The sequence below is a fragment of the Pseudophryne corroboree genome, chromosome 1 (genome assembly GCF_028390025.1).
Source record: "Pseudophryne corroboree isolate aPseCor3 chromosome 1, aPseCor3.hap2, whole genome shotgun sequence".
Lineage (NCBI taxonomy): Eukaryota > Metazoa > Chordata > Amphibia > Anura > Myobatrachidae > Pseudophryne > Pseudophryne corroboree.
In genome coordinates this window covers 217542930-217567576 of record NC_086444.1, presented here as the reverse complement: position 1 = coordinate 217567576, position 24647 = coordinate 217542930, and the positions used below count along the sequence as shown (strand labels likewise).

The window sequence follows — 24647 nt, the reverse complement described above, 5'->3', positions numbered from 1 at the left end:
AAAAATCCTATATAGCACATATTAAACAGGCTGCAGCATTCTTGGAGGAAGCTGCATTATATATGGGTACTATTACTTCTAGGGCATCAGCCTCAACAATTGCTGCTCGCACAGCAGATTGGTTACGTACAAGGAAAGCTGATTCAGAATCTAAGAAGGTTTTGGAATCTTTGCCTTTTTCTAGAAAAATTTCTGTTTGGTAAAGAATTGACAGATATTCTGGAGTCAGAAGCAGACTCCAAGAAGGTCAAGTTTCCTTCCACATATAACCCCAAATCTAGGGGTCCGGTTTTCCGGCCCTTTCGGTCTCATGGAAAAGCAAAAGGGAAAAGTGATCGTAAGCAGCCCCAATACAAGTTTGGTAAGTCAAAAAAAGCATTGGGCTACCAAAGGGCCAGCTTCCAAACCAGAAAATAAGCCATCAGCCTGATGGTGCAGGCCTCCTCCTGGGGGACCCCAGGGTAGGGGGCCGACTTCTTCAGTTTGCACAGCTCTGGCGGCAGTCTACAACAGATACCTGGGTGCAAGAAGCGGTATCTCTAGGTTAGGTTTTTCCTTCAAGAAGCATCCTCCTCGAAGGTTCTTCTGCACCAGCCCATCTCGCGTAGAGACGAAGGCCAGGGCTTTGCAAGAAGCAGTTCAGAAATTGCTTCAGTCAGGAGTAGTCATTCCAGTTACCCCTGCACAATGGGGACAGAGTTTTTACTCCAACCTGTTTTTGGTTCAGAAGCCAAATGGGTCATTTCAGCCCATTCTCAATCTCAAAATGTTAAACAAATATATTTGAGTACCGAGGTTCCACATGGAGACGTTACGTTCCATAGTTTTGGCCATGGAACCAGGGGATTATATGGTATCCCTGGATATTCAGAATGCTTACCTACATGTTCCTATAGCACTGTCCCATCAGTGTTATCCCAGGTTCCCCATCCTCCGGCAGTATTTTCAGTTCCAGGCCCTACCCTTTGGGTTAGCCACAGCCCCCAGAGTATTTACCAAGATTATGGTGGTTATGGCAGCTTATCTCCTCAAGCAGGGGATAAGAATTTTTCCATACCTTGACGACCTTTTAATCCTGGCACAATCACAGGAATTGCTCCTGTGTCATCTACAACAGACAATAACATGTCTACACGGTGGCTCATAAATTGGGCAAAATCATCTCTGGTGCCGTCACAACGGATGACTCACTTTGGGGCTGTACTGGATTCAGGTCTGCAGAAAGTATTTTTACCTCGGAACAAGATATCCAACGTACAGTAAAGATTCAGGACTTGTTACACACTCAAACGGTATCCATTCACGCAGCAATGCGAGTGATGGGTTTGATGGTGTCAACATTAGACATGGTGGAGTATGCACAATTCCACTCAAGACCCCTGCAGCGTCCGATTCTGGCCAGATGGAATGGAGTACATCAGACAATAAAGAAACAGACTATGGTATTTTCAGTAAAGGTAAGAAAGTCGTTAGCCTGGTGGCTTCAGATATCTCATCTAGACAAGGGGAGACCCTTTTGGATATCAGACTGGGAGATCCTGACAACAGATGCCAGTCTTCAGGGCTGGGAAGCAGTGTCCAAAAAATGATGGTTCCAGGGACAATGGACCACAGCAGAAAGTTGCCTGCCAATAAACCTGTTAGAACTTCGGGCCATATACATGGCACTGATTCAGGCAAAGGACATTTTTCAAGGAAAACCAGTCCAGATCCGCTCGGACAATACGACGGCAGTAGCGTACCTCAACCATCAGGGAGGAACTCGCAGCCAAAAAGCAATGGAGAAAAGTCACATACTAAAGTGGGCAGAACTCCATCTTCCAGCCTTGTCCACAGTGTTCATTCCGGGAGTCCTAAAGTGGGAAGCGGACTTTCTCAGTCGACACACCATTCAAGCAAGCGAATGGGCTCTACACCCGGAGGTCTTTCAGACTCTAGCAGACAAATGGGGGTTGCCAGAGATAGATCTCGTGGCATCCCGTCTGAACAACAAAGTGCCCGCATACGGGTCAAGAACAAAGGATCCCTGAGCAATCTTTGTGGACGCCTTGTCGGTGAGATGGGACTTTCATTTGGCTTATCCGTTTCCTCCGATCATCCTGTTACCCAGGGGATCCGGTCTGAAGATCGACAGTGTCTAGGTCGACAATGTTTAGGTCGACCACTATAGGTCGACATGGATGGAAGGTCGACAGGGTTTCTAGGTCGACATGTGCTAGGTCGACAGGTCTAAAGGTCGACATAAGTTTTTCACATTTTTTTGGGGGGGGGGATTTTTTCATACTTAACGATCCACGTGGACTACGATTGGAACGGTAAAGTGTGCCGAGCAAAGCGGTAGCGGAGCAAAGGCACCATGCCCGAAGCATGGCGAGCGAAGCGAGCCATGCGAGGGGACGCGGTGCACTAATTTGGGATCCCGGTCACTCTACGGAGAAAACGACACCAAAAAAAAAAAAAATTCCTCATGTCGACCTTTAGACCTGTCAACCTAGCACATGTCGACCTAGAAACCCTGTCGACCTTCCATCCATGTCGACCTAGTGACTGTCGACCTATAGTGGTCGACCTAAACATTGTCGACCTAGATACTGTCGATAAAACGAACCACACCCGTTACCCAGGGTGGTGAGGAAAATAAAGCAAGCAAAGGGTGCCGTGATTCTAATAGCTCCGGCTTGGCCCAGAAGGCATTGGCACACAGATCTGCAGAGAATGTCGATGGATGCTCCACTGCTGCTCCCTCAACGTCCAGATCTACTGAGGCAGGGTCCCTGTTATCACAGACATCTGGATCGACTGTCTTTGATGGCATGGCTCTTGAAACCTCTATCCTTTAGTCAAGAGGATTCTCTAAACAGGTAATTCAAACAATGCTCAGAGCAAGGACACCCTCCTCAGATCGTATTTAATCACCAAATATTGCAGGCCTATATTCATTGGTTCAGTGAAGGTAGTATGGACCCAAAATCTTTTAGAGTTTTCAGGGTCCTAGCATTCCTTCAGGCAGGAATGGATAAAGGTTTGAAGGTGGCTTCCTTGAGAGTGCAGGTATCGGCATTGACTGTATGGTTCCAAAAGAAAATTGCCAATTTACAGGATGTGCGTACTTTTTTCCCAGGGAATGCTGCGCATTCAACCTCCCTTTGTTCCGCCTACAGTGCCGTGGGACTTATGTTTAGTCCTGAAAGCCCTTCAAGTTGCCCCATTTGAACCACATAACAAGGTGGCTCTTAAATGGTTGACAGCAAAAGTACTCTTTCTACTGACTATGGCATCAGCTAGAAGAGTATCAGATTTAGGAGCGCTGTCATGTCATTCCCCATTTCTGATTTTTTATCCAGAGAAAGCAGTTCTCAGAACTAGGTCTGGGTATCTTCCGAAGGTGGTGTCTAAATTCCACCTTAATGAAGAAATTGTAGTCCCGGCTTCTCAGGGATCGGGACTTTCTGCGGGAGATGCGTCGCTGGACGTAGTCCGGGCATTAAGGAAATACATGGATCGTACCAGTGCCATCAGAAAGATAGATTCTCTCTTCATTCTCTACGGATTTCACAAGAGAGAATAGCCTGCTACAAAACAGACGCTGGCAAGATGGCTTCGAATTACGATTTCATAAGTATATTCTCAAGCTGATCTCCCTGTTCCGGCTAATGTGTCTGCTCACTCTACCCGTAAGGTAGGTCCTTCATGGGCAGCACAACATGGTGCTTCAGCAGAACAGATATGTAAGGCAGCCACATGGTCTTCCATTAACACATTCTTAAGACATTATGCCTTGGATACTTTTGCCTCTCACGACGCTGAATTTGGGCGTAGGGTTCTCCTGCCCAATCAGGAGCGTCCCGACCACTAAATTGCTTTGGGAAATACCATTGTTATCCTGTGGATAACCTGTGGACCCTGCCGGAGAAATATAAGTTATGGTAAGAACTTACCGTTGATAACAGTATTTCTCCTAAGTCCACAGGTTCCACAGGGATCCCACCCTGACCCACCTTATTTGAGGATCCTTCTACTCACTAACCGCTTCCTTCTTATATGGAAGGGTGTGCATGTGTGTTCTTCTCTCCTGATTAGGGCTCTACATGATGCTCCTGCCTTATGCTTTGGAATACAACTGATTTGCTTGAGCCAATGGGCGGGATATATGGGCGGGCCCGTTGCATCCTGGGAGGCCAGAAAGCTTTTGATCGTTTGGTGCCAATCCGCTGTCGCTCCATCATATCCCACTGTTATCCTGTGGAACCTGTGGACTTAGGAGAAATACCATTATCAACGGTACGTTCTGACCATAACGTATATTTTGCATTGAGATCCAAATGTTTGTATTGACAAAAGTGACTTTTCTGATCCAACCAAGAAAAGGGCAAATTCAGCATCGTCAGAGATTTACTGGCATAGGGGTATATCAATTAGAGTCTGATCCACTCCAACATGCAGTTGTCGGAATGGATCCGACAACCCCTATTCAATGGACGGCCAACTCAGACTATCAGATTTGGTTGTACACAGGGTCCCGTGCTGCCGCTGCTGTCAGTGGCTGCGGATGCGCTGACTGCAGCGGCCAGGGGTGCAGATGGCAGTGGCCGGCGGGAGAATAAACGGCGGAGGGCGCGAGTGGGACGGCGGTGGGTGGATCAGAGATCGGCGGGAAGAGCTGGCTGAGGGGGGGCATGTGTGCGGCGGCGGGGGGAGGCGCTGCAGGGAGAGAGGTGCCTGGCCCGGGGATGGCCAGGAACCTCTCTCCCTGCAGCGCCTCCCCCCGCCGTCACACACGTCTCCCGCAGCCAGCTCCTCCTGCCGATCTCACCTCTGCCAGCCGCCCGCAGCACCCATCGTCTCCTCACCTCAATCCACCTTGTTTTCACGTCGGACTGTGTTTGTCGGAAAGTGGGCCAAAACCTGTCTGATTTGGTCCCATTTCCAACAGAAACACGCGGATCGGCGGCTATTCCGCCGATCCACGTGTTTTCCGACAAGTCGGGAATTTCCGACTTGTCAGAAAAAAATCAGCCCCTATTGAATAAGTCGGAACCCCTTCTGACCTATTTCTGTCGGAAGCTGCTGTCTTTCCGACAAGACGGCAGCCTCCGACAGTTATTGAATACACCTAATAGTCTTGTGCAGAGAAGTCAGAACAGGACTCGGGTGATAGTGATGAATTCACATACCAGACACACAGGGTTGCCATGGGTTAAACCTGGAAATGATGTCGCAGACGGAAATTATGCGGCCACGCCCAAAGATGGTCACAGACTATAACATGGAGGTTATAAAAGGAGATCTGCTTAGGAGGCACCCCATCTATCATAAACTATCTGCCAAAGCCCAGACAAGGGTAAACGCGTTAGCCCAAGGAAAGGGACACTAGGGGTAGCAAGTGCAGGTAAATTTGCAGCTTTCATTCCTCAGAGAGGCAATACCCATCCTGAGGGTAGGGACTTGGCCAAACACATCTTTGTGTTAATAAACATCGTCTCTGAAGTATACCAGGGAGTACCTAGGCCAAAGGTTCTCAAACATAGTCCGAGAGGCACCCCAACAGTCCAGGTTTTAAGTTTATCCATGTTTGGCCACAGCTGACTTAATTAGCACCTCATTCAATTTGATTTAAACATCTGTGCTGAGCCATGCAAATAACTAAAAGCTGGACTGTTGGGGTGCCTTGGCTGAAGGTCTACATTTGTGATCATAAGTACACCGGGTATTATTTATAGAGGACAGACACAAGGTACACCGCAGGATATCATTTTTTGTTGTTGAGCCTTACCTGTTTAGTGTTGTTTGTCATGTTCTATGGGGTATACTAGTATTCCAGATTTTTTTCTATATATATTTTTTTACAATTCAACAGATATATTATTACGGAAATATTGCTACATACTTTTACAAAATGTGTTTGTCTGTAGCCATTTATCATGATCTATTGCAAGGTTGATTTGCATATGATTATGCGCTGTAAGCATTTCAAATCTGCAGGCAACCTGTGTCGCTTTCAGCGCAACAGTAAAATCATAATAGCAGCAGCAATAAACTAAGCAGAAAAAAAAAAAAAGGAAGAGAAAAGAAAAACTGCTAGAGCAACACAGAAAGAGCACCTTGTCGGGCAATCTAAATAACCAAAAAGCTCCCTGCAAATTAGGGATACATAGGAGGAAGGTGCTTAAAAGGTTTCATTTACTAAAAAAAACACAAGGAGACCCTTTTCCCCATGGTAACAGTTCTGCCCTAAGGGATAAGTTTACTAATTACACAAAGTTTCATTGATGAGGACACAGACACCAATCTCTTGACCTATGCCACAGTTTCACATTTGCTTGAAATACATTTTTGAAACTTAAGGTGTGTGCAGTTACCTGAACTTTCTCCTGCATACAATCCTATATGATCCTTTCTCAACATGAATTAACTTATTGTAATACTCTACTGGCTAGCTATTCCGGCACTAACGGAGCAGTGTACAAACAAGGCTTAGCTTTACGGCCTCTGAAGAGGTTAAAAATATTTCACACATCTCTAAATGAAAACTGTATAAAAAAATGTGAGGTTAGTGAAATGAAAAGGTCCAGTCATAAAATTGACTGCGATTAGAAACCGGGAAGGTCTATAGGAGTGAGTCACTACGTGGGCAGCACATCTGATGGAAAGGTTAACAAATATAATTACTGCTGACGGCAGTTACCAGTGCTGGGAAGACCGCTCACCAACTGCAGGCAAAATTAATATTTAAATTGCTGCCATAACTTCTAGGTCAGCATTCTATAGAAATAAAAAGACGTGACGACGGACTGTAACTGTACCTTTGGAGTGGAAGGATATGAGGCAATCACACAGTGGCCAGTTTTCCACAGATTCATTCAATATGACATCTTCTTCAATTATTACTACAGTAATGTACTTGAATAAGGACAGACGCTCCAATATTTCGTTCATGGGTTTGGATTTGGATTTTTTGGCCATAGCGCAAATTCCCACCACAATTTGCCTTTCTGGTGGCTATAAACAAACACAACAACATAGTTAACACAACAGAAACCAGCAATACGCAAGTTTATCACCCCCACACATAGATTTGCACATACCTTTTTAAATACAGACCAAATTTTACATGTAACAAATAGTATAATATAATAACATTTTGAAATCTAAGAAAATGCCGGACTCCTAACTAGGGGGCACTGTGGGAGATATGAACCAGTGTTGTAAAGAACCAGAGGCTCACACTCCTGCAGTGAGATACCAATGAGGTACCCACAGAAATGGAAAATAACCAATGGCCCATTTCCAAATAATACATTAAAATACTTTCAATTCTGTTTGTGATGGTGCACTTGAATTTATTAACATTAGTGTGAGACTCTTCATTACTTCCAAATGCACCTGGTGGTCAAATTTTCAAAAGAAATTAGAAATACTTCTTAGGTTTAACAATGATTTGTGTACAAATATTTCATAAAACCTTTTTTTTTTCATTTAAAAAGCTTTATAAACAAACATTTTAGATATTTTTGTGCTCATGTAACTTTGCTCGGAAGACAATTTTTTTATTTCCAGTTTACAGAATTATTCTTAAATAGGCACTGTGCTAAGACAGAAACGCTTATTACGGTCCATATTATCTAAAAATATTTTTCCCCCTTGATTTAGATTCCCCAAACTGTGCCCATACATTATAGATATTTCTCAGTGATGTCCAGAGCACCCATTTTAACAGTAAAATACTAGTAACAGTCTGCAAATCAGCTCATCGTCCCCATACCCTACCAATCTATAGCCCCAGTTGATTGCTGAAATTCAACCTGGTTTTGCGATTCCGATCACTTTTTGGTACTGGCCATCAGTGAATCCATTACATTGTCAACTTTTTGTGACAATCCTATGTAAAATGCCAAATTGCCTAGCTAATTGCAGCTGTATGGGGGCTTTAACTCTTGGGGATATGCACAGCTGAACACTGCGAATACACATCACTAAGAACTACATTCCTTCATTGGGTACCAGAAACACATTTACATTAGAGAGTTTAGTTATTGGCTTCTAAAGGTCATTTATACCCCTTTCACATTTGCTGAGCAGGGTCGTACCTGGGAATTTGTTCACGGGTGCTTCCCAGATACGCCCTTGCTTGAGACACCTTTCACACTTGCGGCCAACCCTGCATATTGAGACATCAGCACCGACGCTACAGGAGGTGGTGCTTTGAGATGAGTCAGCTTCAACCCAGATCGTGACCTGGAATGAGATGCCGGGACGCTCGACCTGTGATATTCTTTCACAACCCTTTCACACTAAGCAAAATCCACTGCAGGAAAATGAAGCACTGCGCGGGCGCCCAGCATCCTCTACGGACTATGAGAAAAGGATTTACCGGTAGGTAATTAAAATCCTATTTTCTCTTGTGTCCTAGAGGATGCTGGGGTCCACATTAGTACCATGGGGATGTACCAAAGCTCCCAGAACGTGAGGGAGATCGCGGAGGCTCTGACAGAACTAATTGACCAAACTTAATGTCCTCAGAGGCCAAAGTATCGAACTTGTAGAATTTTGCGAACACGTTCGACCCCGACCAAGTAGCTGCTCTGTAGAGTTGCAAAGCCAAGACACCCCGGGCAGCCGCCCAGGAAGAACCCACCTTACGAGTAGAGTGGGCCTAAACAGACGTAAGACACGGCAAGCCTGCCGTAGAATACGCATGCTGGATAGTGAACCTGATCCAGCGAGAGATCGTCTGCTTAGAAGCAGGACACCCAATTTTCTTGGGATCATACAGGACAAACAGAGTCCGATTTTCTGTGACAAGCAGTCCTCATATAGATTTTTAGAGCACTTACAACAGCTAAAGGACTTTGATGAAATTGATGAGTCAGTCGAAACTGGCACCACAATAGGTTGGTTGATATGAAATGCCGACACAATCTTCGGAAGAAACTGCTGACGTGTCCGAAGCTCAGCACTATCTTCATGGAAGATCAAGTATGGGCTTTTACATGACAAAGCCCTCAACTTCGACACACGTCTAGTAGAAGCTAAGGCCAACAAATTGACAGCCTTCCACGTGAGAAACTTGACCTCAACCTCCTGTAGAGGTTCAAACCAGTCTGGCTGGAGGAACTGCAACACCACGTTAAGATCCCAGGGCGCTGTAGGCGGTACAAGAGGTTGGATGTGTAGAATACCCTTCAAAAAAGTCAACCTCAGGGAAGGCAGCCAACTGTTTCTGGAAGAAAACGGATAGGGCCGAAATTTGGACCTTTATGGATCCTAACCTCAGGCCCATATCCAAACCTGGTTGCAGGAAGAGGAGAAAACATCCCAGTTGAAAACTCCACCGTAGGAAACTTCTTGGACTCACACCATGATACATATTTTTTCCAAATACGATGGTAATGTTTAGACATTACTCCTTTCCTAGCCTGTATCAGGGTAGGAATAACCTTGTTCGGAATGCCCTTCAGAGTTAGAATCTGGCATTCCAACCTCCATGCCGTCAAACGTAGCCGTGGTAAGTCTTGATAGGCGAACGGCCCCTGATGCAGCAGGTCCTCCCGAAGATGAAGAGGCCTTTGCTCTTCTAGCAGTAGATCCAGAAGATCCGCGTACCAAGACCTTCTTGGCCAGACTGGAACAATGAGGATCGCTTGAACCCTTGTTCTCCTTATGAGCTTTAGCACTCTTGGAATGAGTGGGAGTGGGGGAAACACGTACACAGACTGGAAAACCCACGGAGTCACTAGGGCGTCCACCGCCACTGCTTGCAGGTCCCTCGACCTGGAACAATATCGTTGAAGCTTCTTGTTGAGACGAGAGGCCATCATGTCTATTTGGGGTACACCCCAAAGATCTGTTACCTCCTTGAACACCTCCGGATGGAGTCCCCACTCTCCTGGATGGAGATCGTGTCTGCTGAGGAAGTCTGCTTCCCACTTGTCCACTCCCAGAATGAAGATTGCTGACAGCGCCAACGTGTGTTTTTCTGCCCAGAGGATGATTTTTGTTACCTCTGACATTGCAGCCCTGCTCTTCATTCCGCCCTGTCTTTTTATGTAAGCCACTGTCATTACATTGTCAGAATGCACTTGAATGGCCCGATTTCTCAGAAGATGGGTCACTTGGAGAAGACCTTTGTAGACGGCTCTTAGTTCCAGAATGTTTATCGACAGGCCGGCTTCCAGACTCGACCACCTTCCTTGGAAGGTTTCCCCTTGAGTGACTGCGTCCCAGACCCGGAGACTTGCATCCGTGGTTAGAAGGATCCAGTCCTCAATCCCGAACCTGCGGCCCTCCCGAAGGGGAGGTAATTGCTGCCATCAGAGGAGTGAAATCCTGGCCTTTGGCAACAGATGTATTTTCTGGTGCATGTGTAGATGGGATCCTGACCACTTGTCTAGGGGATACAGTTGGAAGGACAGAGCATGCAACCTTCCGTACTGCAGAGTCTCGTAAGAGGCCACCATCTTCTCCAGAAGGCGAATGCACTAATGAACCGATACCCGGGCTGGCTTCAGGACATCCCGGACCATTGTTTGTATCACCAACGCTTTTTCCTCTGGAAGCACCACCCTCTGCACTTCCGTGTCGAGGATCATTCCCAGAAAGGACAACCTCCTGGTTGGTTCCAAATTTGATTTTGGAAGATTAAAAATCCAACCGTGTTCCCTGATTAGGTGGGTCGTGAGAACAATGGACCGTAATAGCTTCTCCTTGGGATGATGCCTTAATCAGCAGATCGTCCAGATATGGAATTATGTTGACCCCCTGTCTGCGGAGGAGAACCATCATTTCCGCCATCACCTTGGTGAATACCCTCGGTGCTGTGGAGAGGCCGAATGGTAGGGCCTGGAATTGAAAATTACAGTCCAACAGTGCGAATCAGAGATAAGCTAGATGCGGCGGCCAAATCGGAATGTGGAGGTACGCATTCTTGATATCCAGGGATACCAGGAATTCCCCCTCCTCCAAACCTGATATCACCGCCCTTAGAGACACCATTTTGAACTTTAACTCCCTCAAGAAGGGGTTTAGTGATTTTAAATTCAGAATGGGTCTGACTGAACCATCTGGTTTCGGCACCACGAAAAGGTTCGAATAGTAACCCTTGTTTTGCATATGGGGTGGAACTGGTACAATAACCTGTGCCTCCACCAACTTTTGGATGGCTTCCTGTAGGATAGCCCTGTCTGTCAGCAAAGCTGGCAAGCCTGATTTGAAGAATCGGTGAGGAGGGAGATCTTGAAATTCCAGCCTGTTCCCCTGGGACACAATATCTTGTACCCAGGGATCCAGGCCGGACGACACCCAGACGTGACTGAAATGCCCGAGTCTCGCCCTCATCGGCCCAACCTCCAGGCCGCGCTGTCCACAGTCATGCTGAGGATTTTGGCGTACTTGAAGTAGGTTTCTGTTCCTTGGAACCCGCATCAGCAGGTTTCTTGGATTTTGGCCAACCTCCTCGAAAGAAGGTGTTGGACGGCTTGGTCTTTCTTGCTTTGGCAGTCCGAAAGGGCTGTGATGCAGCTGAAGAAAAGGGTTTCTTCGTAGTAGGTGCAGCTGAGGTAAGAAAAGGAGACAACCGCTGTAGCCGCAGAAATCCACGCATCCAACGCTTCCCCAAAAAGAGCCTGACCTGTGTAGGGTAGAGTCTCGACCCCTCTCCTGGATTCCGCGTCGGCAAACCACTGGCGCAGCCAAAGGCCCCTACGAGCCGAGACAGACATGGAAGATATCCCTGCAGCCATGGAACCCAGGTCTTTCATGGATTCTACCATAAATCCTGCAGAATCCTGAATGTTACGTAAAAACAATTCAACATCACTTTTATCCACTGTATCCAAATCAAGTAACGTGCCAGACCACATTACTATAGCTTTGGAAATCCATGCACAGGTAATAGTGGGACGTAGTATCGCCCCTGAAGCCATGTATATGGATTTGAGCGTAGTATCAATCTTGCGATTCTTGGTTCTTGATTCTTGATTGTGATTCTTGAATCTTGGTGTGGCTGGTAAGAGTCTTACCCGGGATTCTAAATCCTTCCTTATGTCAGCTCGTCCTGGCACAGTGTCCTAACTGAGGCTTGGAGGAGGGTCATAGTGGGAGGAGCCAGTGCACACCAGGTAGTCATAAATCTTTCTAGAGTGCCCAGCCTCCTTCGGAGCCCGCTATTCCCCATGGTCCTTACGGAGTTCCCAGCATCCACTAGGACGTCAGAGAAAACACATTGACAAAACTTTAAGATTAGAATGTATTTGAAACTTAAGGGCCCTACATTGACAGAGCCGCCGCCGAGCTGCCCGACCGCGGATATGTCCGACCCGGCGGCAGGGGGGGGCGCGGGGGGCAGTGACGGGGAGCCGCGCATGGTTCATCGCTGGTGCCTCCACACTGAAAGATGTGAACGGTATCTCGTTCATTAATAAACGAGAGTGTTCATATCTTTCAGTATTATCGACCAGTGTGTAGGGCCCATTAGCCATAGACAACCTCTACACCAGGCCTGGCCAAGCTGTGGCTCTCCAGCTGTTGTGAAACTATAAGCCCAGGCATCCTATGCCACAATCTCAGCATTCCCTAATAACAAAACTGTGGCAGGGCATGCTGGGATTTTTAGTTTCACAACAGCCGGAGAGCCACAAGTTGGCCAGGCCTGCTCTACACCATGGGTCTTCAACCTGTGGCCCTCCAGCCGCTGTGGAACTACACATCCCAGCATGTCCTGCCTCGGTTTTAGCATGCCTTAATAGCAAAACTGTGGCAGGGTATGCTGGGATGTGTACTTTCACAGCAGCTGGAGGGCCGCAGGTTGAAGATCCATGCTCTGCACCTAACATTCACTAAATCTGCCTAGAGGCAGAGACTACATGGTCTAGGCTGGACAAGTATTTATGATAATGCAGCACATCAATTTACTAGGCATTAGTGACATTACTGGTAGTGTCCTAGTCCCAAATGCTCCAATTTTGGCTGAACAGTCCAGATTTGTAGATCTAAGAGGTGGCATTTTAGCCAAAAGAGGGTTTGCATGGTATTTGAGCAGATAGTGGCAGAACTTAATTGTGTCCTGACTTTCTGTGTGGGCCCGATTATGAGCTGGTAGAGAAGGAAAAAGCTACTGTGCACCTTGGCAAAAATAGGATTTTAATTACCTACTAGTAAATCCTTTTCTCGTAGTCCATAGGGGATACTGGGAATCCACTTAGTACCATGGGGTATAGACTGGTCCACTAGGAACCATGGGCACTATAGAAGTTTGATTGTGTGTGCTGACGCCTCCCTCTATGCCCCTCTTTCCAGACTCAGTCTAGGAAACTGTGCCCGAGGAAATGGACATACTTTGAGAGAAGGATATAGAAAAGGAAAGTGGTGAGAATTCAAACCAGCACAACCAGAACAAGAGGAAAGCCATGCTAACCAAAACTTGCAAAAAGGGACAGCAACAGGTGAACCAAACATCATTACTGAACCAAGTAACAGAGCAGGAAGAACGAAGCACCGGACGGGCGCCCAGTATCCCCAACGGACTACAAGAAAAGGATTTACAGGTAGGTAATTAAAATCCTATTTTCTCTTACATCCTAGGGCAGTGGTTCTCAACCGCGGTCCTCAAGTACCCCCAACAGTTCATGTTTTCCAGGTCTCCTCATAGGATTGCATGTGAAATAATTTGCTCCACCTGTGGGTCTTTTAAAATGCGTCAGTGAGTAATGAATACACCTGTGCACAAGCTAGGTGACCTGGAAAGATAGGATTTTAATTACCTACCGGTAAATTCTCTTCTCGTAGTCCGTAAATTATACTGGGGTCCACATTAGTACCATGGGGTATAGACGGGTCCACTAGGAGCCATGAGCACTTTAAAAATTTGATAGTGTGGGCTGGCTCCTCCCTCTATGGCCCTCCTACCAGACTCAGTCTAGGAAACTGAGCCCGAGGAGAAGGACATACTTTGAGAGAAGGATAGAAAAGATGGTGAGATTCTGAACCAGCACACAGAAACTAGAGGACAGCCAAGCTAACCAAACCTTAAACCAGGAACAGCAACCGCAGAACCAACAATACTTAACCAAGTAACAGTGCAGCAATAAACTAAGCACTGGGCGGGCGCCCAGTATCCTCTACTGACTATGAGAAAAGGGATTTACCGGTAGGTAATTAAAATCCTATTTTCTCTTACGTCCTAGACCTAGGGGATACTGGGGTCCACATTAGTACCATGGGGATGTACCAAAGCTCCCAAACCGGGTGGGAGAGTGCGGAGGTTCCTGCAGCACTGATTTACCAAACTTAAGGTCCTCAGAGGCCAAAGTATCGAACTTGTAGAACTTAGCAAACGTGTTCGAATCTGACCAAGTAGCTGCTCAGCAGAGCTGTAAAGCCGAGACACCCAGGGCAGCCGCCCAGGAAGAAGCCACTGACCTAGTAGAGTGGGCCTGTACAGATTTTCGACATGGCAAACCTGCCGTGGAATAAGCAGGCTGGATAGTAAGCCTGATCCAGCGTGCAATTGTCTGCTTTGAAGCAGGACACCCGATTTTATTGGAATCATAGAGAACAAACAGCAAGTCAGATTTTCTGTGACGAGCTGTCCGCTTCACATAGATCTTCAAAGCCCTCACAACATCCAAGGACTTTGAAGTAGCAGAGGTGTCGGTAACCACCGGAACCACAATAGGTTGGTTGATATAAAACGCAGACACCACCTTTGGAAGAAATTGCTGACGAGTTCAGAGATCAGCTCTGTCTTCATGAAAAATCAAATCGGGGCTTTCGTGAGAACGCCCTCAGCTCCGACACACGCCTTGCAGAAGTCAAGGTCAACAGTGTGATGGCCTTCCACATAAGAAACTTGACGTCAACGTCCTGTAAAGGCTCAAAGCATTCCGATTGCAGGAACTGCAACACCACGTTGAGATCCCAAGGTGCCGTAGGAGGCACAAAGGGCAGTTGGATGTGCAGAACCCCCTTCAAAAATGTCTGAAGCTCAGGGAGAGGGGCCAATTGTTTCTGGAAGAAAATGGATAAGGCCAAAATCTGGACTTTTATGGAGCCCAAAGGTAGGCCCACATCAACACCTGACTGTAGAAAAAGGAGAAAACGTCCCAGTTGAAATTTCACTGCAGCATCGGGGGGGCGTGGCCTGGCTGTGGATGCAGGAGGTTGTGCAGCACTCAAGCTCCTGCCACAATAGCAGTTTTTACTGCTCATTTGCCGCACAGCTTCACTAACTACCCTTCACATACCCCACTCGGGCCTCCCCGGCGCCGACCAGGGCGGTCGCGGAGCCGGCGGGTGCTCCCTGTACCCGTGCGGGTTGCGGCCTACCCTGCCAGCCGGAGCCGGGACCCTGCGCTCGGAGCTGACCCGGACCGGAAGTGCGGCACCCGGCGGCGGAGAGACGGGCCGGAGCTGTTCCCATCGTCCCTGAGGCCCCCGCACCATTCACCGCTGACCACCTCGTACTGGTGAGTTTACACTCGGACGATCCGCTCTGTGCGGCGGTTCCCCGAGTGCCCGGCGGCTAGCTCAGTGACGAGAGGGAGTGCGGCGCCGGTCACGTGGTGCCGCTCCCGGGGCCGGACGCGGCCACTGCTCTAAAGCACGTCGAGTGCCCCATGAGACCCCACTAGGGCTCTGGAGACACCAACCACTGCCACCACTGACAATCTCCCGCAGACAGGGGACACAGGAGGCACTCCACGGGCACCTGAGGAGAACAGCCTGGCGGCGCCATCTTGGTTCCTGGCAGACACCACTGGCAATTGGGAATAGGAGCCTGCAGTAGCCCATACTAACAGAAGCTGCTCTGGGACGCTTTATAACCCGGCTGCCAACCAGGGTGAAGGTGACAGGGGCTGTTGACACAGGACCCCAACCACCCCACTAGTTATAGGGGTCGAGCTACACCTTACTGCACATTCTTAGCCTGACATAGGGAATTGAAGCTCCCCCTTGTGGACCCCTGCTACATCTCACCTTCCCTACTGTTACACTTGCTTGTATTATAACAAAACAACTTGCCCACAACTAGTCACCGCTGTGTGACCATCATGTCCCCACCCAAAAGGAAATAGACGCCTCCTCCTGCAGCCATGTAGGGCCGTTTCGAGGGATGATGGCTGACGCCTTCTGACACGTTCTACTACCAAAATGACCACAGATCTGTTTTGCTGAACTTGCAACGTCTTGCTAGACCCGACACGATAACGCACCCACCCAGACATGCATGTTGCCGATCACACCCACCGTTGCACCTGACACTCTCTTCTGTATGGTGGCGACTTAGAGATCAGTGAATATCAGCCCCAAGCTCTGGGATATGGGATCGAGGGAGTGCTCAAAGTGTGACCTGAGGTTCTGATTTGCCCATTACACCTGCCCCAACGCTTGTCGCACATCCCCTTCTTATTACCCATGAGTCGCAGGAATCGTAGGGGAGTGAAAACCTCTATTTGTCAGTCTGCAGTCACCCCCCCGCTCAGACCTAAGGCGGTTTCTCAATCTCCGGAAAGATACAGCTATGTCGACTCCACCGACGCCTTCCTCTCCGGCACACTCCGAGAGGGCGGAGAAGCAAGGCGAAACCATGGTGACTACACCAGATAGGAACTCCGCTGGACAGCAAGACATGCAGAAGATCCTCGCCCTCCTACAGACCTTGCCGACTAAGGCGGACTTCACATCTTTGGAGAGTAAACTTCGAGATGTGGTCCACTCTGAGGTGTCCTCACTTCGGTCAGAACTGACCCAGCTGGGTTCTAGAATCGAAACATTGGAGACCAGGGGAGATGAATCCAACGCTTTCCAACACGCACTGGTGGACACTATCAGGCTTCAAGCAGAAGAGATTCAAAACCTGCACGACCATCTTGATGATATAGACAACAGGGGACGTCGGAACAACCTGCGAGTGAGGGGCATCCCTGAAGACATACCACAACAGAGCATCCCAGATGTCCTCAACAAGATCTTTGGTGCAGTCCTGGAAACAGACCCGAACGACCCCATTGTTTTCGACAGAGCACACAGAGCACTGCGTCCCAGAGGCTTGCAGTCCGACCGACCAAGAGACATTATTTGCCGCCTCCACTACTACAGCCAGAAAGAAGAGATAATCAGGAAGCTCCGGAACGCCGGAGACCTAGACTTCAACGGCTCACCTATCCAGGTCTTCCAGGACCTTTCTCGCCACACCCTACAGTCAAGACGTCAAGTAAAACCCCTTACAGATGCCCTCCGCAAAAACAACATCACATACAGGTGGGGTTTTCCTTTCAGTATCACGGCGACCAACGACGGCAGGTCTGCAACGATTCGGACCCCCGAGGATGTCGCCCCCTTCTGCTCCACCCTGTCTATTGACCCAGTACAGGTCCCTGAGTGGCAATCCGTAGGCTGGAGATTACGCCCCCCCCAACCTCCCCGGGCTGACATACCTTTCCAAACGGTGGGATCTCCTTCAGCAGCACAGAAAAGGAATCGCTCCCTTCCGTCCCATTCATCTTCATCGTCTCCCTCGGCTGTGAAGACCTGATCACCCCACCTTTAAAATGGCAACCTTTCCTCGCTACGCAAGATTGACGGACACGGAAAGGACGGCTTCACTATATCAAGTTACCATAGGAGGGGCCATGGCTCCAATACGAAGACTGCCTCCCTTGAGGCACCATGCAGTTGGGGGGCGCGTTGCCTCCCGGAACCTCGCCTCTATATTTGATAATTCCCCCATACCCGAGGGACCTAGACATTCCAATTTCCTGAACAGAGTGAGATTTAAGCATCTCTGCCATGATATCTACTGAATTATCGCAGCTCGGGTAATGTACTGTTTATATTGAGGTGACATGCAATGTTCACATTACTGTGGTTATCAAGTATGCTCCATTGATTTAGTTCGTGTGGGAGGGCGGATCCGTCCACCCCCTCGTTACCCCATTTGCACCGCAATGTTTGGTCCTGGAGCGATCGATGGGGACACTGTCCCCGTTGTTTGTTTCACCAGGAGCGGTGCTATGTTTTCACATGTTCGATTGTTCTATATTGCTATGATTTTCTGTTCTGTTGTTCTTCCTATATCCCTTTCTTTCCACCCTCCTCTTCTTCAGGTTCTCTCTTCCCCTCCAAAAGTACCTAGACTTACCAATGCCCAAACACTACTCTATGCTGCTGGGATCTCGGTGAGACCAGATTTACTATTTCTTTTTGGAACGAGTAAATGGCGCTACTAAAAGTGGTTTCTATAAATGCCCGGGGACTCAACATTCCTGAGAAGCGGTCAAGGGCCTTACGAGAATTGAAAGCCGAAAAAGCAGATGTTGCCTTTGTGCAAGAAACCCACTTTAAAGAGGGAGCGGCCCCCTCTCTCAGGAATCGTGACTTCCCTACAGGGTATTTCTCTAATAATGTTGACGGTAAGACATTGGGGGTAGCGATCTTGATCGCTAAGCATGTGACCCTGGCTGATGTTGTTTGTCATCAACTTGTCCCCGGCAGGGCTCTGCTTATAAACTGCACTATCACTAATAGAGCTCTTACATTTCTCAATGTCTATGCCCCCAATAAGGCACAGCCAGGCTTTTTGGAAAGAGTCCTCACGCTAGCCCAACCTCATATTAATGGGATTTTGCTCTTTGGCGGGGATTTAAACTGGTCCTTGGAGCCCCGATTAGATTCCTCCAACCCCTCCCCAAGGTATTCGGATAAATTACACCGTAGGGTCCGGAAGATCCTACATAACTTCCAACTTATTGATGTCTGGAGGATACAACACCCCTCCACTCGAGATTTTAGCTTTTATTCACACCCTCACAACACTTACACTAGGATTGACTACTTATTTATCCCACATAGATTTTTGCACCTGGCTGAGGTATCTGCTGTGGGCAACATGTCCTGGACAGACCATGCTCCCGTCTCTCTGGGGGTTCGCCTGTCCCCTGTTCGGCCGAACTCTTACACGTGGAGACTAAACGAGATGATCATCCAGGATCTCGGTTGCCAGCAGCAGATCAGAGAGGCGATAGCTGATTATATGGAGGTCAACGACACAGAGGAGATCTCTAAAGTGGTAGTCTGGGAGGCACACAAATGTGTAATTAGAGGAAAGCTTATTCAAATGGGCGCCCATAGGAAAAGACAACATATGGCGACACGGGAGGCCTTGTTACAAAGAATCCAAGCCTTAGAACTTCTCCACAAATCCACCATGTCAGACGAAAACCTTCAATCATTACTAACGGCTCGGAAGGAATTAGACTCGCTTATGTCCCACAGACTGAAGTTAGAGGCTAGAAAATGTCGTAGTCGATATTTCCTATGGGGGAACAAGCCTGGGAAGCTGCTAGCGCGGGCTCTCCAGGCTCAACGAGCGGCATCTTTTATATCTAAAGTGAAATCTCATACGGGAACAACACAACACACCACGACAGAGATAGCAGCAGCCTTCCGACACTATTACACCCAATTATACAACCTAAGAGGCCCCACGGAGGCAGATCCTGATCTCTCCCGAAAGGCCTCCATTGCAGAGTTTTTACGGAAAATTAATTTCCCCACTTTTACATCTGAAGAAGTCGAGTCACTGGAGAACCCCTACACTCTGGCAGAGCTCGAAGAAGCTGTAAAAACCACCCCAAATGGTAGGAGTCCGGGCCCTGACGGCTTCTCTTTAGCTTACTATAAGACATTTGGGGATGTTTTGCTACCTATGATGCTTAGAGCTTTTAACCAGGTTTCAGACCAGTCCTCCTTTTCCCCCCAGTCTATGCTCGCACATATCACAGTGATCCATAAGGAGGGCAAAGACCCGTCACACTGTTCCAGCTATAGACCCATTTCCCTACTAAATGTGGACTTGAAGCTCTTCGCCAAATTAATGGCGAACCGCTTAAAACTTTACCTTCCAAAACTGATACACTCGGACCAGGTGGGTTTCGTCCCGGGCCGCGAGGCCAGAGACAACACCACGAAGGTTCTCGATTTGATCCATTACGCATCAACTTGTAAATCCCCCTCCATTCTCCTCTCAACAGACGCAGAAAAAGCGTTCGACAGAGTGGACTGGGATTTCCTATTGGGGGTGTTGGAACACATGGGCTTGGGCATGGTGGGCCTCCAGAGAATCAGGGCCCTGTATTCTGACCCTGCGGCTCGCGTACGTATCAATGGTGAACTATCAGACCCGTTCCAGATACGTAATGGGACTCGTCAGGGGTGTCCTTTGTCACCACTTATTTTTGTGCTATGCATGGAGACCCTGGCGAGGGCCATTCGCCAGAATATTAACATCACAGGGCTACAGGTGGGGAGGACGGAGTACAAGCTTGCCCTATTTGCAGATGACCTCCTCGCAGTGATTTCTAATCCTTTGACCTCTATACCCAACCTACTTAGAGAGTTCAAGCGTTTTGGTACTCTCTCCAACTTTAAAATTAATTTATCGAAATCTACAGCAATGAATTTAACACTAGATCAGACCAGCCTCCAAGTACTACAATCTATCTCGCCCTTTGCATGGCATCCATCACAATTAAAATATTTAGGAGTAATCCTTCACAGGGATCTCTCCCATATCTACCAATTGAATTTTCCCCCACTCCTATCAAAACTCCAATCTGATCTCTCCAAATGGGGCGGGAAAAAAAATTTCATGGATAGGGAGAATAGCAGTAATCAAAATGAATATTTTACCCAGAGTCCTCTACCTATTACAAACTCTGCCTGTTACTATTCCTCGACAATGGTTCCTCTCACTACAACGTAAAATCAGAGACTACATTTGGGCGGGGCGAAAACCCCGATTTAAGCATGAGATCCTCTTTAGACGGAAACATCAAGGGGGTCTCCAACTTCCCCACTTTTTATCCTATTACCATGCAGTACTCCTTACGAGAGTCATGGAATGGAGTAGTGAATTCCACAGGAAACAATGGGTAGACATTGAACTGGCCTCCCTTCCCTCTCTTAGCTTGAACTCCCCCTGGCTTTCTAAAGTCCCCCAGGTATTGCATCCACTAGCTGGTCCCATCTTTTCGTGTTGGCGTCTCCTACGCTCCCTCCCACATATTTCAGCTCACCCTTCCCCACTCTCACCGCTGTTTGGGAATCCTGAGTTTCCCCCTGGATGCCACTCCATGTCGTTCTATGCATGGCAGGAAAAGGGCATCCTGAGGGTTAATCAAATGCTGGACTCATCTGGTATAATACCTTTTCCCGAACTGCAAACTAAATGGAATCTACCCAATAAAGAAATCTGGAGATATCTCCAAATTAAACATTACCTACAGACTTCTTGCTCTTCTGGAAAAGGTATACGAGCACTGACTCTGTTTGAACAGATGTGCCTCTCCCATACATACCCTAGACACACCCTTTCCACGTTTTACAAGTGGATCTTGAATCATAGATTTTCTTCTCAACCGAAATTTGTCAGGGATTGGGAAATAGACCTGGGGGGGGTCGGTAACCACAGACGATTGGGAGGGTATCTATAAAAATACCTTCTCATTAACTACCAATGTGCTAGTTTTGGAGACTCACTACAAAGTCCTTACAAGGTGGTATAGATGCCCAAATATCCTAGCGAAAATCTACCCTGGTGTACCCAACACGTGCTGGAGATGTGGGATGGCAGTAGGCACCCCGCTACATATATGGTGGGAATGCTCTCTCCTGCAACCGTTTTGGCGCAAGGTGGTAGAGACAGCTAGCATTATCCTCGGTGAGGACTTACCCTTTTGCCCTAGTTTTTGGTTATTAAACCTCACACGTACACCTAGATATCATCTCAAGAAATCACTACTTCGCCATATCTTGAGTGCCTCTAAGGCAGTGATCCCAGTTCACTGGAAATCAGCAGTTTCCCCCACTATGAAAGAATGGGCCCTCAGATTGGACCACTATATGACAATGGAAGATCTAATTTTGTCTTTAGAAATGAAAAACACCACCTTCGTTGCTACTTGGAGCCCATGGCTGGAATACAAAGCAACAATCCATTACAAATCTTCTCTTTAAGAGAACCCCCCCCCCCCCCTTCCTAAACTTTATTTCTTTACGCTACCTTTCCTCCCCCCCCCCCCCCCCTCTACACTGAGAGTAATACTACCCCCTATCCTTCTATCTTTTTCTTGGTTTCTCACTACTCCTCTTTCCTCTTCTACTCTCTCCCTTTTGCTTCAGGAAGTTGTAATACATGAAACGTTTATGGTTCTTACTCCTTTATGCTCTATATATTTTTCTATCTCTGGAATTATGATACGTCACTGGAAAAGGGACATACCCCTCTACGGTTTTTTATTACACACGCTGTAGAGTATCTCCTGTTGATGTACCTTTGACAGCACTAGAAGCTATTGTAATGTTTCTGCAACTTCCTGTTTTTGTTCATTTGAAATTTCAATAAAAATCTATTTGCAAAAAAAAAAAAAAAAAATTTTTCACTGCAGGAAATTTCCTGTTGTCACACCAAGAGACGTATTTTTTCCAAATACGGTAGTAATGTTTAGACGGTACCCCCCTTTCTGGCTTGGATCAGGGTTGGAATAAGCCTATCCAGGATCCCTTTCCGGGCTACAATTTGACGCGCTGTCAAGAGGGAAGAGGTTTAGTGATTGTAAAGAACCTTAAAATCAGGTGCGTCAGGGTGGGATCCCTGTGGATACCTGTGGACATAGGAGAAATTCCGTTATCAACGGTAAGTTATTACCATAACGGTATATTTCTCCGGCTGGGTCCACAGGATAACATTGGTATTTCCCAAAGCCATTATTAGTGGTGGAGACGCTCCTGATTAGCCAGGAGAACCTTTCACCCGAATTCCGCATCATTAGAGGCAAAAGTATGCAAGGCATAATGTCTAATGAATGTGTTAATGGAAGACCCCATGTGGCTGCCTTACATATCTGCTCTGCTGAAGCACCATGTTGTGCTGCCCATGAAGGACCTACCTTACGTGTAGGGTGCGCAGAGACATTAGCCGAAGCAGGGAGATCAGCATGAGAATATGCTTCTGAAATCGTCATTGGAAGCTATCTTGCTAGCGTCTGTTTAGTAGCAGGCCATCCTCTTTTGTGAAATCCGTAGAGAATGAAGAGAGAATCTGTCTTTCTGATGGCACTAGTACGATCTAAGTAAATTCTTAATGCACGGACTACGTCCAGAGACGCTTCTCCCGCAGAAAAACCGGGACTACAATTTCTTCGTTCAGGTGAAACTTTGAGACCACCTTCGGAAGATAACCAGATCTAGTTCTGAGAACTGCTTTATCTGGATAAAAGATCAGAAAAGGAGACTTACACGACAGCGCTCCTAAATCTGACACTCTTCTAGCCGACGCCCTCGTCAGTAGAGAGAGAACTTTAGCCATCAACCATTTAAGATCTGCGCTCTTAAGTGGTTCTAATGGAGAGCCCTGAAGGATTTTAAGAACCAGATTTAAATCCCAGGGTACTGCAGGAGGAACAAACGGTGGTTGAATGTGCAACATTCCCTGAAAAAAAGTACGCACATCCTGTAGGTTAGCAATCTTTTTCTGAAACCATACAGTTAATGCTGATACTTGAACTGTCAAGGAAGCCATCTTTAAACCCTTATCCATTCCTGCTTGGAGGAAATCCAAAATCCTGGGTACTTTAAAAGATCTTGGATCCATACCTCTTTCGCTAAACCAATGAATATAGGCCTGCCATAATCGATGAAAAATGCGAGCTAAAGAAGGCTTTCTTGCTCTAAGCATGGTTTGAATTACCTGTTGTGAAAATCCTCTTGCTTTTAGGATAGAGGTTTCAACAGCCACGCCGTCAAAGACAGCCGTTCCAGATGGCTGTGATAACAAGGCCCCTGCGTTAGTAGATCTGGACGTTGTGGAAGCAGAATTGGAGCTTCCACGGACATCCGTAGTAGATCTATGTACCAATGCCTTCTGGGCCAGGCTGGAGCTATTAGAATTATGGCTCCCCTTGCTTGCTTTATTTTCCTCACCACCCTGGGTTACAGGAAGATTGGAGGAAACAGATATGCCAGATGAAATTCCCATCTCACTGACAGTGCGTCTACAAGGATCGCCCCGGGATCCTTTGTTCTTGACCCGTATGCCCGAACTTTGTTGTTCCAACGGGACGCCATGAGATCTATCTCTGGCAGACCCCATCTGTTTACTAGAGTTTGAAAAACTTCTGGGTGTAACGCCCATTCGGTCTCCTGAATGGTGTGTCGACTGAGAAAGTCTGCTTCCCAGTTCAGCACTCCTGCCACAAACACTGCAGACAATGCCGGAAGATGGAGTTCTGCCCACCCCCTAGTATGCGAGTTACTTCCTCCATCAATCTTTTGCTGTGAGTTCCTCCCTGATGGTTGAGGTACGCTACTGCTGTTGCATTGTCTGAACGGATCTGGACTGGTCTTTCTTGCAGAATGTTCTTTGCCTGAACCAGAGCCATATATATGGCCCTTATTTCCAACAGATTTATTGGAAGGCAACTTTCCCTTGTGGTCCATTTTCCCTGGAACCAGAAATTTTCGAACACTGCTCCCCAGCCTTGAAGACTGACATCCGTTGTCAGTACTTGCCAATCTGCTATCCAAAAGGGTCTCCACTTGTCTAGATGGTCCGTCTGTAACCACCAGGCTAGTGACCTTTTTACGTCTACTGG

The 24647-nt window shown here is 47.5% G+C and overlaps 1 protein-coding gene across 1 annotated transcript in view; it reads right to left on the bottom strand.

Annotated features, from left to right (window-relative positions):
* The window catches only part of PPIP5K2 (diphosphoinositol pentakisphosphate kinase 2), a 243396-nt gene that overhangs the window by 201135 nt on the left and 17614 nt on the right, over window positions 1–24647 (bottom strand). The window contains exon 2 of the mRNA XM_063964081.1: window positions 6804–6999. Within this exon, the coding sequence (XP_063820151.1) occupies window positions 6804–6999 (196 nt within the window). The remainder of the gene's footprint in view (window positions 1–6803; window positions 7000–24647) is intronic.